Source organism: Podarcis muralis, chromosome 3 (assembly GCF_964188315.1).
Source record: "Podarcis muralis chromosome 3, rPodMur119.hap1.1, whole genome shotgun sequence".
Lineage (NCBI taxonomy): Eukaryota > Metazoa > Chordata > Lepidosauria > Squamata > Lacertidae > Podarcis > Podarcis muralis.
The window spans coordinates 120,800,179-120,812,555 of record NC_135657.1 but is presented as its reverse complement, the minus strand read 5'-3'; the positions used below and the strand labels follow the sequence as shown (position 1 = coordinate 120,812,555).

General features: G+C 40.0%; 1 protein-coding gene across 5 annotated transcripts in view; it reads left to right on the top strand.

The window, feature by feature from the left end:
- Positions 1-12,377, top strand: part of CYP39A1 (cytochrome P450 family 39 subfamily A member 1) — a 46,371-nt gene that overhangs the window by 24,313 nt on the left and 9,681 nt on the right. For 4 of the 5 annotated variants that reach the window (XM_077926610.1, XM_028721849.2, XM_028721847.2 and 1 more), the window contains exons 7-10: positions 1,306-1,396; positions 2,938-3,071; positions 3,658-3,753; positions 8,374-8,462. In XM_077926610.1, coding sequence (XP_077782736.1) covers positions 1,306-1,396; positions 2,938-3,071; positions 3,658-3,753; positions 8,374-8,462 — 410 coding nt within the window. The remainder of the gene's footprint in view (positions 1-1,305; positions 1,397-2,937; positions 3,072-3,657; positions 3,754-8,373; positions 8,463-12,377) is intronic. The other variant, XM_028721851.2, reaches the window with a different exon arrangement.

Below are 12,377 nucleotides of genomic sequence, written 5' to 3'. Positions count from 1 at the left end.
CAGAGAGAAACGAGCGCAGCCATTGAAGGACTGTGCCCTGGATCCCCCATAAATTAATGATAAGAAGTAAGGAAAGGATGATAAGGATAATTCAGAATAAATGGGAGCGGGAAGGGCTGTTTCATTTGAATACGGTCCAAGAGATGATGAAGAGTACAGATAAAATAAAAAGAATAAGATAAATATAAAGAATTAAGTAGGAAATTCCTATTGAAATGGTATAGAACCCCGGTGCAACTGGCATATATAGTTAAAAGATGTTGGCATTGTGGTCAAGAGTTAGGGTATATGCACATATGTGATGGGAGTGCATTTGTGTAAAGGAATATTGGCAAAAGATTATATAGGTTATTTCTGATGTATTTCGGGTTAAAATAGAAGTCAATAGAGAAATGCTTATCTCAGGAATACTGGAGAATAGTAAAACAGAAAGAAAAGAGCAAGATTGGTATAAAATTATGATCTTAGCTGGTATGCTTGTTATTGTATTAGGATGGAAAGAAAATGATAAATCGACAATGGAAAAATGGAATGACGATGTTTTTGAATATATACAATCTGATATATTTGAACAGGTAATGACGGAAGATACATGGGAAAACAAATGTCAAAAGATTTTGGATAAAAGGACAAGTTATAGGAACTGGATAGCATGGGGGGAAGCCAACCCAAGCATCCAAATTAGAATGAATAATCTGTGTACATGGTTAAAGATATGAAGAAAGAACAAGTTTTGGAGGGAGGGGTAAAGGGGAGGGAGGAAGGGGGGAATTAAAAAAAAGGATAAATGAGTAGGGACAAAAGTATATACTGCTATGTATAACTAATAGGAGGAGGATTTTGATGCACGTTATTGTTAGAGTTTCAACTGAATGATTTTTTTGTAAGTTATTCGACATCCCTAGATGAAAGTGTGATCATAAAGAATGGGGGGAAATAATAATAATAAAAATAACTTTAAAAACAAACAAACAAATGTACATACTGTTTAATCATTAGGAAGAGAATAAGAGGAGTCCTGGCTGTCTAGTCCCATCGTGTACAATGAGATGCTCCTGAAAGCCCACTAGAAGGACATGAGGGTTATAGCCGCTGATATTCAGAGACTTGCTACCTCTGAATATAGCAGGTTAGCCACTTAGACTAGGAGCCATTGATAAACCCATTCCATGTGAATCTGTCCAATCCCACTTTAAAGACATCTGAGGTAGTGGCTGTCAGCACTCACAGTGACAACAAATTCTATGGGTTAATGTGTAATTTCCTCAGGTCATTCTATGACCATTTCCTCTGGTCTTTCTTTAGGTTTCATTCTGGACACTAGCATTTATTCTATCTCAACCTTCTGTTTACAAAAAAGTCATGGATGAACTAGAACCGGTTTATAGAAAATCAGGTAAATATGCCTAAATGCCTTACTATGACATCGGAACTGTTTGGAACAGTCTGCATATCTGCATCTATGTGCATCTATCATAGGCTTTGATCTGAAGGATTTCACCAAATTAATTTAGACATAGCAGTAAGCAGTGAATTGGTATTGGATGCAATTTGAGGATCACAAAATGCTTATTGTTTTAGTGTTGAGACATATGCCCCAGGTACTTCTTGATATTGAAGTAGACATTTGTATAACTACACTTATGTTCCAACTGGGATTAATCTATGCACATATCTTAGTTTGTTTGTTTTTAAACCACATGGGAATTGGCCAGAAGAATACGCTTGTGAAGAAGTGTCAAATCCTGCCTATTATTAAACATACATGTCTATTGGAAAACCTTGTGTATGAACCTGTCACCCAAGTATCCCTTTAAACACACCTTGAGAGGAGGGGGAACTTTTGGTAGAGATGAACCAGGCACTGTCCTTGAATGGGTCTGAATAGTTTGTGTGTAACCCAAGAATGTAGGTCCAGACCTGACTAAAGCAAAGCTTTCTTTTATTGCAAGAAAAGAGAGAGAAACAAAATTATTTGGGTGTGTGGCAGCATTAATTATGAATATTGTAATCTATTCATAACTCTAAACTAAGACATAAAAGGTCCCTACTGCTACAAGAAGTAACAGGTGCCAGAAATTATATCTTCTAGACTGAAGAGTGTAGGGAGTGGTATACAGTAGCATCTGTGAAGAATATACCATATTTTTTCATGAATAAGATGCCCCCATGTATAAGGCGCCCCCTATTTTGGGGGACTCCAAATTAAGAAAACACCCCTCAGCACTACCTGTGTATAAGACATGCTCCAATTTTAAACCTTATTTTTTTGGTAAAAAAACCCCTAGTCTTATACACAGAAAAATACGGTACTTTCTAACACTATAGGCCAATGACTTGTTCTGCTATCTTGAACAATGGGATTTTCCTGCCAAGCATGAGGGAAGCTGCCAAGGAGATAAGATAAAAACTCTTGTCATGAACTCATTGTATTTTGGGGAACTCACAAATTTATTAATTAATTTATTGCAAGTTGAAATGCCTGAATCCTTGTCATGTCAAATGAGTGAAACCCACAGTGGGTAGAAAAAGGAGAAGGGTGCCTGTTATGAACCAAGTGCTCCAAATGAACTAAGTGCTGGTCTGCCAAAGGCATCCACCTAGCACTGCCTTGCACTTTCTAAGCAAGCAAGGCCCAACCCTCTACTGCAGTTTACAACCCACTTGTTGAGTAAGATTATAGGTCGTTTGCTAGACATTTGATATGGTAGGGCTGCCAGAGAGGAAAGTGAATCAATATTGTTTCAACTGTTTAACATTTGTAACTTCTCCTCCAAAATTTGATCGTAGTCACACCACCTTTCTCTCATTATACTTAACCTGAGTTCTACTGCTCTCATTAAGAGTTCCCACACTTGCATGGCTGTGAATTCACATAAAGATATGGGAAAGCTTGCAGTGTTTCAGTAACTGGACTTTTGTATGTGACTTTTGCAGGTAAAGAAAACATCCAGTTATCTGAAGATGACCTAAAAAAGTTCCCATTTATCAAGTGGTGTATTTTGGAAACAATACGATTAAGGGCACCAGGTGCCATCATCAAGAAAGTGATCGCTCCAATGACAATTCAAGTAAGGTTTTGTTAATGACGGTAATAGTGTACCACAGTTCTTCATTCAATAATCTTCAAAATGAATATGTTGTTGAATGTATGAAACATACAGATACACATAGAAATTCCTGTCAAGTCATCTATTTAGCACAAATGACACCCTCTCCAGCCTCTTTCACTGTCTTGAAGGTAATGAGGGATGCTGAAATTTATGTGAGATTCTACTCCAATGAAGGCATCATAGATAAAAGCTAGCAAGTACAGTACATCTTCGTGTTTAGGGTCTGGCTAACAATCAATTATTACCTAAGTGCATCCCTTTATTAGTGACCTCATATAGACAGGATTATCTGCTGTGTTCTTGTGAAATAAATATGTTTATAAATGACTGGCTTTGTTGGAACAGAGTTTGAAGTATGCATTAGGCAGCACTGTTTAGGGAAGTTTTTAATGTTTGATGTTTTATTGTATTTTTAATATTTTGTTGGAAGCTGCCTAGAGTAGCTGGGGAAACCCAGCCAGATGGGTGGAGTATAAATAAATATATTGTTGTTATGATTGTTATGATTGTTATTATTATTAAGAGCATGTTCTTCTGCTTTTAGAATTTTGTTATCCCTGCTGGTGACCTGCTGGCCTTGTCTCCATATTGGATTCATAGAAACCCCAAATATTTTCCTGAGCCCAATACTTTTAAACCAGTAAGTTATAACATGGGAGCCGTTTGTTTTTCTCTTTTCTCACTAGCTGATGTGGAGTGTAGTATGTATGTATGTATGTATGTATGTATGTATGTATGTATGTATTTGATGCTGGTTGCATTTTTAGCCCACCTTTGCCAAAAAACTTAAGCAACCCTGTGAGGAAGGTTAGGCTGAGTGGCTGTGTGTGGTGACATCGCCCCTTTAAGACTGGTTTATGGGAATGGGTTAGGGGCTTCCGATCCCGCCTGCCTTAATGGAGGCAGCCCCCCTGACAGCAGGTGAACAAAAAACAAGGATGACAGAGGGCAAATCCTCCTTGCAAATTACTCCAAGGGACGGGGGAATGGACTTCACTTGCAGTTCATCTCAGTACCTGGCTCTCGCTCCAGCATGGAATGTGGGAGGCAGGGAGGCACTGAGTGCAAACGTACTTCTCCTGGCAAAAACCCTCCCACGCTGCCGTGAAGAAGCAGAGGTTCTCGGTTTCCGGCCACACCCACGATTCATGGCGCTAGCTCTCCTCTGCCCTCTGGGGAAAGCAGGGGAAAGCCAGGATTTATGAGGCAAAATTCCTGGCAATGCTCCTGGGGGGTTCTGGGGAGTTCACTGCATCCTGCGGTGCCGCTTATTCACATCTCTGCCTGGGAGTGTGTCCCTGCCATGGACGAGCCTCCATCCATCGGCAGCATGATTTGAGAATGGTTCCTCAAGAATTCAGAATATTGGCATTAATTATGGGGCGCTCCTGAAGTGGCATATGATAATGGGCTGCAACTAACCAGCTACCGAATGGACTGGATGTGAGCAATGAAGGTATCTGAATGACTGAACAAGCACGAAATTTCTTACAACAGTAAGGAACAATGATGGGGGGGGGGCAATGTTTGCTTTCGTGGTTTTTTAAGGGTCTTTTATTTTCTGACCACCTCCCCACAAAATGGAAGAATCGTGTGCAGGCGTTATGATGTTATCTGATATCAAGAAATGTGGGAGCCATTGATTTATGCTCTATAAAGGGTTTTACAATGCTTTTCTATACCCTCCCCTCTCAAACGTATGGATTTTATATAAATTATTCTTGGACTTGATCTGTAGTGAGATGAGATTTGCAAGGACGAGGGTCTGCTAATTGCACTGGGGGGAGAGATTTTATATGTGTCTTTGATTTTTAACTGTGGGCTGTGGAAAATAATCCCCAGAGTTTTAATGGTGGAATGGTCATCTTGTTGGGGATTTATTTATGGCTCAGTGTGTCCTTGAAGAACGGAAGGACTGCTTTCAAAGGAGTCCTTAAAGGAGAGGAATGTGAATGGACAATGAATTATGGCAGTTAATCCCTCTACACACCAGACCTGAGAAAAGAGTGCCTGAAGGGCTGCACACGGGAAATGGACTTTTATGTGTTTGGGAAACAACAGAAGAACTGACTGCAAGGCAACAAGAGCGGATAGCTATATAAATGGATTAAAACGAATAAAAGGATGAAAAGATGATTAAATAAGAACAATGAAGCAGCAACATCAGGAAGAATTGGACATATTTGCAACAGGAGCTGGAAGCCTATTTTTTTTATTTAAAAAATGTTTAAATAGTTTGGATTGATTTGTTAAAATTTGGAAAACAAGTTTAAAAATTTAAAAAGAAGCAGAGGTTCTCCATTTAATTGGATCTTTAATTGGCTTTAAAGTACAGTGGTACATCTGGTTACGTACTTAATTCGTTCCGGAGGTCTGTTCTTAACATGAAGCAGCACTTTATCTAATGGGGCCTCCCGCTGCCACCGCACGATTTTTGTTCTCATCATGAAGCAAAGTTCTTAACCCGAGGTACTATTTCTGGGTTAGCGGAGTCTGTAACCTGGAGCGTCTGTAACCTGAAGCGTATGTAATCCGAGGTACCACTGTACCAGCATGTGATGGAAAAGGGTTGCAACAACATACTGCTGAATATACTAACTACAGGGATCAAAGGTTTGAATTAAGATTTTCTTTGGCATGAGAGTCGGTTGGAGAGAAGGAAGCATTTATATATTTATGATCTGGCAACCCTTTGTGTGTGCTACTGATGGAATGTAATCTAAGATGAAGTTTAATTGAGCCATAAATCTCTTGCTGGAAGGAAAAGAATTTAGGAACTATGATAAGAACACTGCAGAGATTCTGGGAGCTGGAAAGGAGTATTAAAGGAGGGGGAAATGGCAAAGATCTGTGGCATGTTTTACTAGTGAGACAGAATGGTTTCTAGCAGACTGCTGCCTGTTCCGAGACATCGAAGTAAGGGACGGAGAGATAAGACCTCTGAGAAACTTGGAGATTCAGTTCTGTCCAAAGCCATGATGGGAGAAAACAACAGCTAAGAAGTGAAAGAGACAACACCATATATGGACAGAAGAAATATCCATGGATATAACAGTTTTCACACGCAGGGCAGAATAAAGATAATAGTTTTGAAGCTTTATAAATTTATATATTACAACATCAAAAATGGAAACCATTAATTATGTAGCTGTTGACTATGGGATTATTATTATTATAACTGAAATGTAATTGACAATTAAGTTTATGGGACGCAGTGATATAGAATCGGAAATACACCCAAACCACCATGCGGGGAGCCACTTTAACTAAAATGTATTAATTGGAAGTTGATTGGCACTTTGATAATTGTATAATTTGGGATTTAATTGTTATTATTATAATTTGGCTATTATTGGGGGTATATTGGAAAACTAATTAAAAAATGATTCTTTAAAAATTATATGGAAATGAGTTAGAACCTCAGAGATAATGAGCTTAGATACAGCTGTTTCCCGTTAAGGCTTCAAGACCGGTGTCACAAGGTACTGTATTTTTCGCTCTATAAGACGCACCAGACCATAAGACGCACCTAGTTTTTGGAGGAGGAAAACAGGGGGGAAAATATTCTGAATCTCAGAAGCCAGAACAGCAAGAGGGATCTCTGCGTAGTGAAAGCAGCGATCCCTCTTGCTGTTCTGGCTTCTGGGATAGCTGCACAGCCTGCATTCGCTCCATAAGACGCACACACAATTCCCCTTACTTTTTAGGAGGGGAAAAGTGAGTCTTATAGAGCAAAAAATACGGTAATTGGGTGGAAGAGGTCTAAGTCCCCATAAAACCTGGGTTGGTGGGAGCTCTTGGCAGCCAGCCAAGCAGAGGCTGGGCTTCTGATAGCATCTTGTTCCATTGCTCAGCCTACTGAGATTTAAGTGTGTTTATGTTAATTAGCTGGATAAGTTAGTGTTTGTTGTTTTCTTACCTTTTGAGCTATTTGGAGTTTCTCTCTTTCATAGGGTTTTGTTTTAGTAAAGTCTGTGGATGATTTTATGACATTTGGTCTGGTCTGAACTCCTGAACCCTTTAATTTTGACCATGTTTTTTGGAGCAAGGGTCATCCACCACACCGTGACTGACCCAAGGGAGCCAGGGAGCTTCATGGTTGACTGGGAATTTGAACACTGGTCTTCCAGGTTGTAGTCCAACATGAATCACTACAAGGCACTGACTTTCTGTGTGGACATGGTTCTCATGGAGCAGGCATTTCCAACACACTGATCACGATTGACTTGGGAATCGCTGACCGATTTTCATCAGTCGCAGGCTGAGAAAGAAAAGCCTTTCTCTGCAGCCTGGGACGCAGCAGCCGCCGCTGCTACTGTCAGTCTCATGCAAGCCTCAGCTCCTCCTCCTCCTCCAGCCATGGAAGTAGGCTTGCCTTCCTTCCCCAATGCCTGCTCTGCACTGTGCTCTGGGGGGGGGGGGGTAGAGCGCCAGTGGTGGTGTGAGGGGGACGCAGTGCCCTGAGGGAGGGCTGGGATGTTTGTGGGGGCAGGGTGTTCCTGCGGGGTACTAACTTAGGGGTGGGGGCAATAACATGATTGAATGAAAAGCTCCAGAAGCAGAAAGACTGAGGTGGAGGGAGAGAGTGAGGATGCTGTGTGTGTGGGAGGCAGGGGGAGGGAGAACAGGGAGGGACGGAGGGAGGGAGGGAGGGAAAGAGTTAACACACACAGAGAGAAGCTGGTTCCTCAGATCTGTGCAAACTAATATAAAAATATAGTTTGACTTTTCTCACTTGTTTAGTTACGGTACTTGTTCATATTTAATAAACTTAAATGACTTTGGAGGGTGGTAGATCACTGCCAGTCGCAGCCTCCTTGAGGTTGGACTTGCCTACCATAGAGGAACTGGAATGCTTCTCCTTAGGCATGGCTAAAGGTCATAACAGCTTGTACTGCCATAATAGTTTGTACTGAGGAAAGTATTGGGGAAAGGAGAATTATTTTAAAAATAACCACAACCATGGGTATTGAAAGTAGACCTTTTATTCAAATGAGAGCCAAGTTCTTGTTTACATTGCTATCACAAGGATTCTTGGGATTCTAAGAGAAGCTTTTGAGCGTCAAAACATCTGCAGCCGCACTTGCTGCACTTTAAGCTTCCCTGCTATCTCTCTTCCGGATCTAGAATTTATGAATGTTTAAAATAAACTCACAAAAGTAGCTTCTTACTCCATGCTTTGCCAAATAGAAGGTCATGTTTGTTATTAAGCTTATTTACCACAAAGTTGATTTTGAGAAAGGGAATTTTCATCACACAGGATCGTTGGAAAGAAGCAAATTTAGAGAAAAATGTTTCCTTGGAAGGTTTTGTGGCATTTGGAGGAGGAGGACACCAGTGTCCAGGAAGGTCAGTAAAACAGCTGGAGTTTATTTCTTAAACTCTTTAGAGAGTGACTCTACTCCTATAACTTCATTCCCTCTTAACAACAAAGCTTCACAGATGATTTTGTTTTTTCAAAAAGGATTGAAAAGTTTATTACTGTTACAAGCTATTACAGCAGATACCTTGATGGAGGTCTTCCAAAGTTGAATGGTAAAGGCAGTGCTGGATAATGTGGCATGTAGGAATGTCTTGTAGTTTCTCTGAATTTACAAAACAAAAAAAATTCCTTCCAGTAGCACCTTAAAGACCAACTAAGTTAGTTCTTGGTATGAGCTTTCGTGTGCATGCACACTTCTTCAGATACCTGCATGCACACGAAAGCTCATACCAAGAACTAACTTAGTTGGTCTTTAAGGTGCTACTGGAAGGAAATTTTTTTGTTTTGACTATGGCAGACCAACACGGCTACCTATCTGTATCTGAATTTACAGTTTCCTTGCCACCTTCTGAAGCTGTGTAAAGTTAATTTCAGTTGCTCCATACAGTGGTACCTCGGTTTAAGAACAGTCCTGTTTATGAACTATTCGGTTTACGAACTCCACAAAACTGGAAGTAGTGTCCCGGTTTGTGAACTTTACCTCGGTCTAAGAATGGAATCCGAACGGTGGAAGGGTACCGGTGGCGGGAGGCCTCATTAGGGAAAGCGCACTTCAGTTTAAGAACAGATTCGGTTTAAGAACGGAGTTCCAGAACGGATTAAGTTCGTAAACTGAGGTACCACTGTATACTTATTTCAATATTTGGTCACAATGCATTCTGTTGATGTTGCAGGATGCAATGTTAAACATTAGCTGAAACAATAGCTTTTGCATCCATTTGTATAGGTGTAAACCAATTTTCTCACAAAGTGCACCGTGTCAACATTCTGTTGTTGATGGCTTTCACTTCTAAGAATTAGAATATAACAAACATTCCATGATGTAACAGTATCTTTTTAAAAATTGTGGGAAAGCTTGCAAAGTTAAATTGCAAAAAAGATGCAACCATTTTTTTTCAAGTTTGAAATTTGAATGTATCCAAGAGCAGGCCTGGGGGTAAAAGCCTCAGCGCCTAGGGCTTGCCGATCGAAAGGTCGGCTGTTCGAATCCCCGCGGCAGGGTGCGCTCCCATTGCTCGGTCCCAGCGCCTGCCAACCTAGCAGTTCGAAAGCACCCCCGGGTGCAAGTAGATAAATAGGGACCGCTTACTAGCAGGAAGGTAAACGGCGTTTCCGTGTGCGGCTCTGGCTCGCCAGAGCAGCGATGTCACGCTGGCCACGTGACCCGGAAGTGTCTCTGGACAGCGCTGGCCCCCGGCCTCTTAAGTGAGATGGGCGCACAACCCTAGAGTCTGTCAAGACCTGGCCCGTACGGGCAGGGGTACCTTTACCTTTACCTAAGAGCAGGCCTAAGAAACTTACTGAATTTTACTTCTAGTACGCCGGCTCCCTCGGCCAATAAAGCAAGATGAGCGCCACAGCCCCAGAGTCGGTCACGACTGGACCTAATGGTCAGGGGTCACTTTACCTTTTTGGGAAAGCTATACTTAAACATCTTTTTTAACTCGTTATAAATCGATTCCCAGAACTCTTTTAATTTATTACATGACCACCACATATGAAAGAAGTCGCCATCCTTTTCCTTGCATTTCCAGCAAGTTTTACTACTAGTTCTGTACATTTTTGCCAATTTGGTGGGAGTAAGATACCAACGATAGACCATCTTCATAACATTCTCTTTTAAGGCAGAACAAGCGGTGAATTTTATACTCTCATTCCAGAGTTTGGCCCATACATCATAGTCTATGTTGTGTCCTAGATCAATAGCCCATTTTATCATAGCCTCTTTTATAAGTTCGTCTTTTGTATTCCATTCTAATAGGAGATTATACATTTTTGAAAGTAGTTTAGACTTACTTTCTATAATGTCTATTTGAAATTTCGATTTTTTGTCTTCAAATCCTAATTTTTTGTCCTCTTTAAAAACATCATTGACTTGATGGTATTGCAACCATCCTGTCAATTTTCCAGCAATACAATCATAAGGCTTCAATTTCCAACCTTTTTCGGCCTTCATCAGAATCTCCTCATAGGTGGCCCCTCTCCCTTCTATGTTCAGTTTTTGAACTGTTAACATATCAATTGGTGACACCCACCACAGTGTTTTCCTTTCCAACAAATTCTTGTTTCTGTCCCAGACTTCAAATAGAGCACCCCTTATCACATGATTTGTAAACCCTTTATGCACTTTTGCCTTACCATACCAAAGATAGGAGTGCCATCCAAATCTATTGTTGTGCTACTCCAAATCTAACAAATCTGGGTTCTCCTGGGTTATCCACTCCTTTATCCAACATAAACACGCTGCTTCATTATAGAGTTTCAGATCAGGTACAGCGAACCCCCCTCTTTCTTTCTTATCTGTCAGTATTTTAAATTTGATCCTTGGACTTTAAAAACCTTAATAAATATCTTTTAAAAATAAATAAATAAATTTGATCCTTGGTCTTCTCCCTTGCCATATAAAACGCGAGAGAGTCTTTTGCCACTCTTTAAATTGTCTTAAACCTCTTATTATCGGGATTGTCTGGAACAAAAATACCATTTTTGGTAATAAGTTCATTTTGATCGCTGACATTCTTCCAGTCATTGACAGCTTTAGTCTGTCCCATATTTCTAAATCTCTTTTAATCTCCTTCCAAACTGGTTGGTAATTGTCACTGAATAAGTTTATGTTCTTTGCCGACATCCAAATTCCCAAATATTTAACTTTTTTGACCACCTTGATTTCAGTTTCTTGTTCTAACCTTTCTACTTCACTTTTTTCTAAATTTTTGCCTAACATTTTCGTCTTTGTCTTATTCAATTTAAATCCTGCCAGTTGCCCAAATTTTCCCATTTCTTCCAATGCTATTTTTACACTTTCTTGAGGTTCTTCTAAGGTTAATACCAAGTCATCCGCGTAGGCCTTAAGTTTGAATTCTTTGGCGCCTATTTTGACCCCTTTTATCTCTGTTCTTCCTCTCAGGCAATTTATTAGTACTTCTAATACACTGATAAAAAGCAGCGGAGATAGTGGGCAGCCTTGTCTGGTACCCTTTGTAATGTCAAATGAGTCTGTTAAGGTGTTGTTCACAATTAATTTTGCTTTCTGCTCTGAGTAAATTTCCTCAATTCCTTTTAAAAAGGTGCCACAGAGCCCCATCTTTTCTATACTCTTCTTCATAAATGACCAGGATACATTATCAAATGCTTTTTCAGCATTGATGAACATCAGTATGGCTGGCTTATCATTTCTTACTTCCAGGTATTCCAATATATTAATAATATGTCTCACATTATCCTTCAATTGCCTACCTGGCAAGAAACCTCCCTGGTCTTTATGAATTAAATCATTTAATATTGTCTTCAATCTGTTGGCCAAGATGTCCGCAAAAAGTTTATAGTCATTGTTTAACAATGATATCGGTCTGAAATTTTTAACTCTGATGGTCCGTATCTTGTTTGGGGATCAACGTTATGTAAGCCTCCTTCCAGGAGTTTGGTATTTTCCCTTTTCCTTGTAAATAGCATTCATTACTTCCCCTAGAACAGGTACTAGCTGCTCACCAAGTGATTTATAATACTTAGAGGTTAACCCATCCGGTCCTGGGGCTTTACCTTGTTTCATCTTCTTTATTGACTTTTGGATTTCTTGATTGGTTATTGGGGCGTTTAATTGTTCTCTTTCCTCCAATGATATCTGTTTTCCTTTGTAAATTTCCAGATATCTTTCTATCTTTCTTATATCTTCTTTTTCTTTCCTGTAAAGTTCCTTATAGAATCCTTGAAAGGCTTTTCTTATTTCTTTTGGATCTTCCGTCAGCTGTTCCCCTATCCTGATTTTACTAATTAAATTTTGA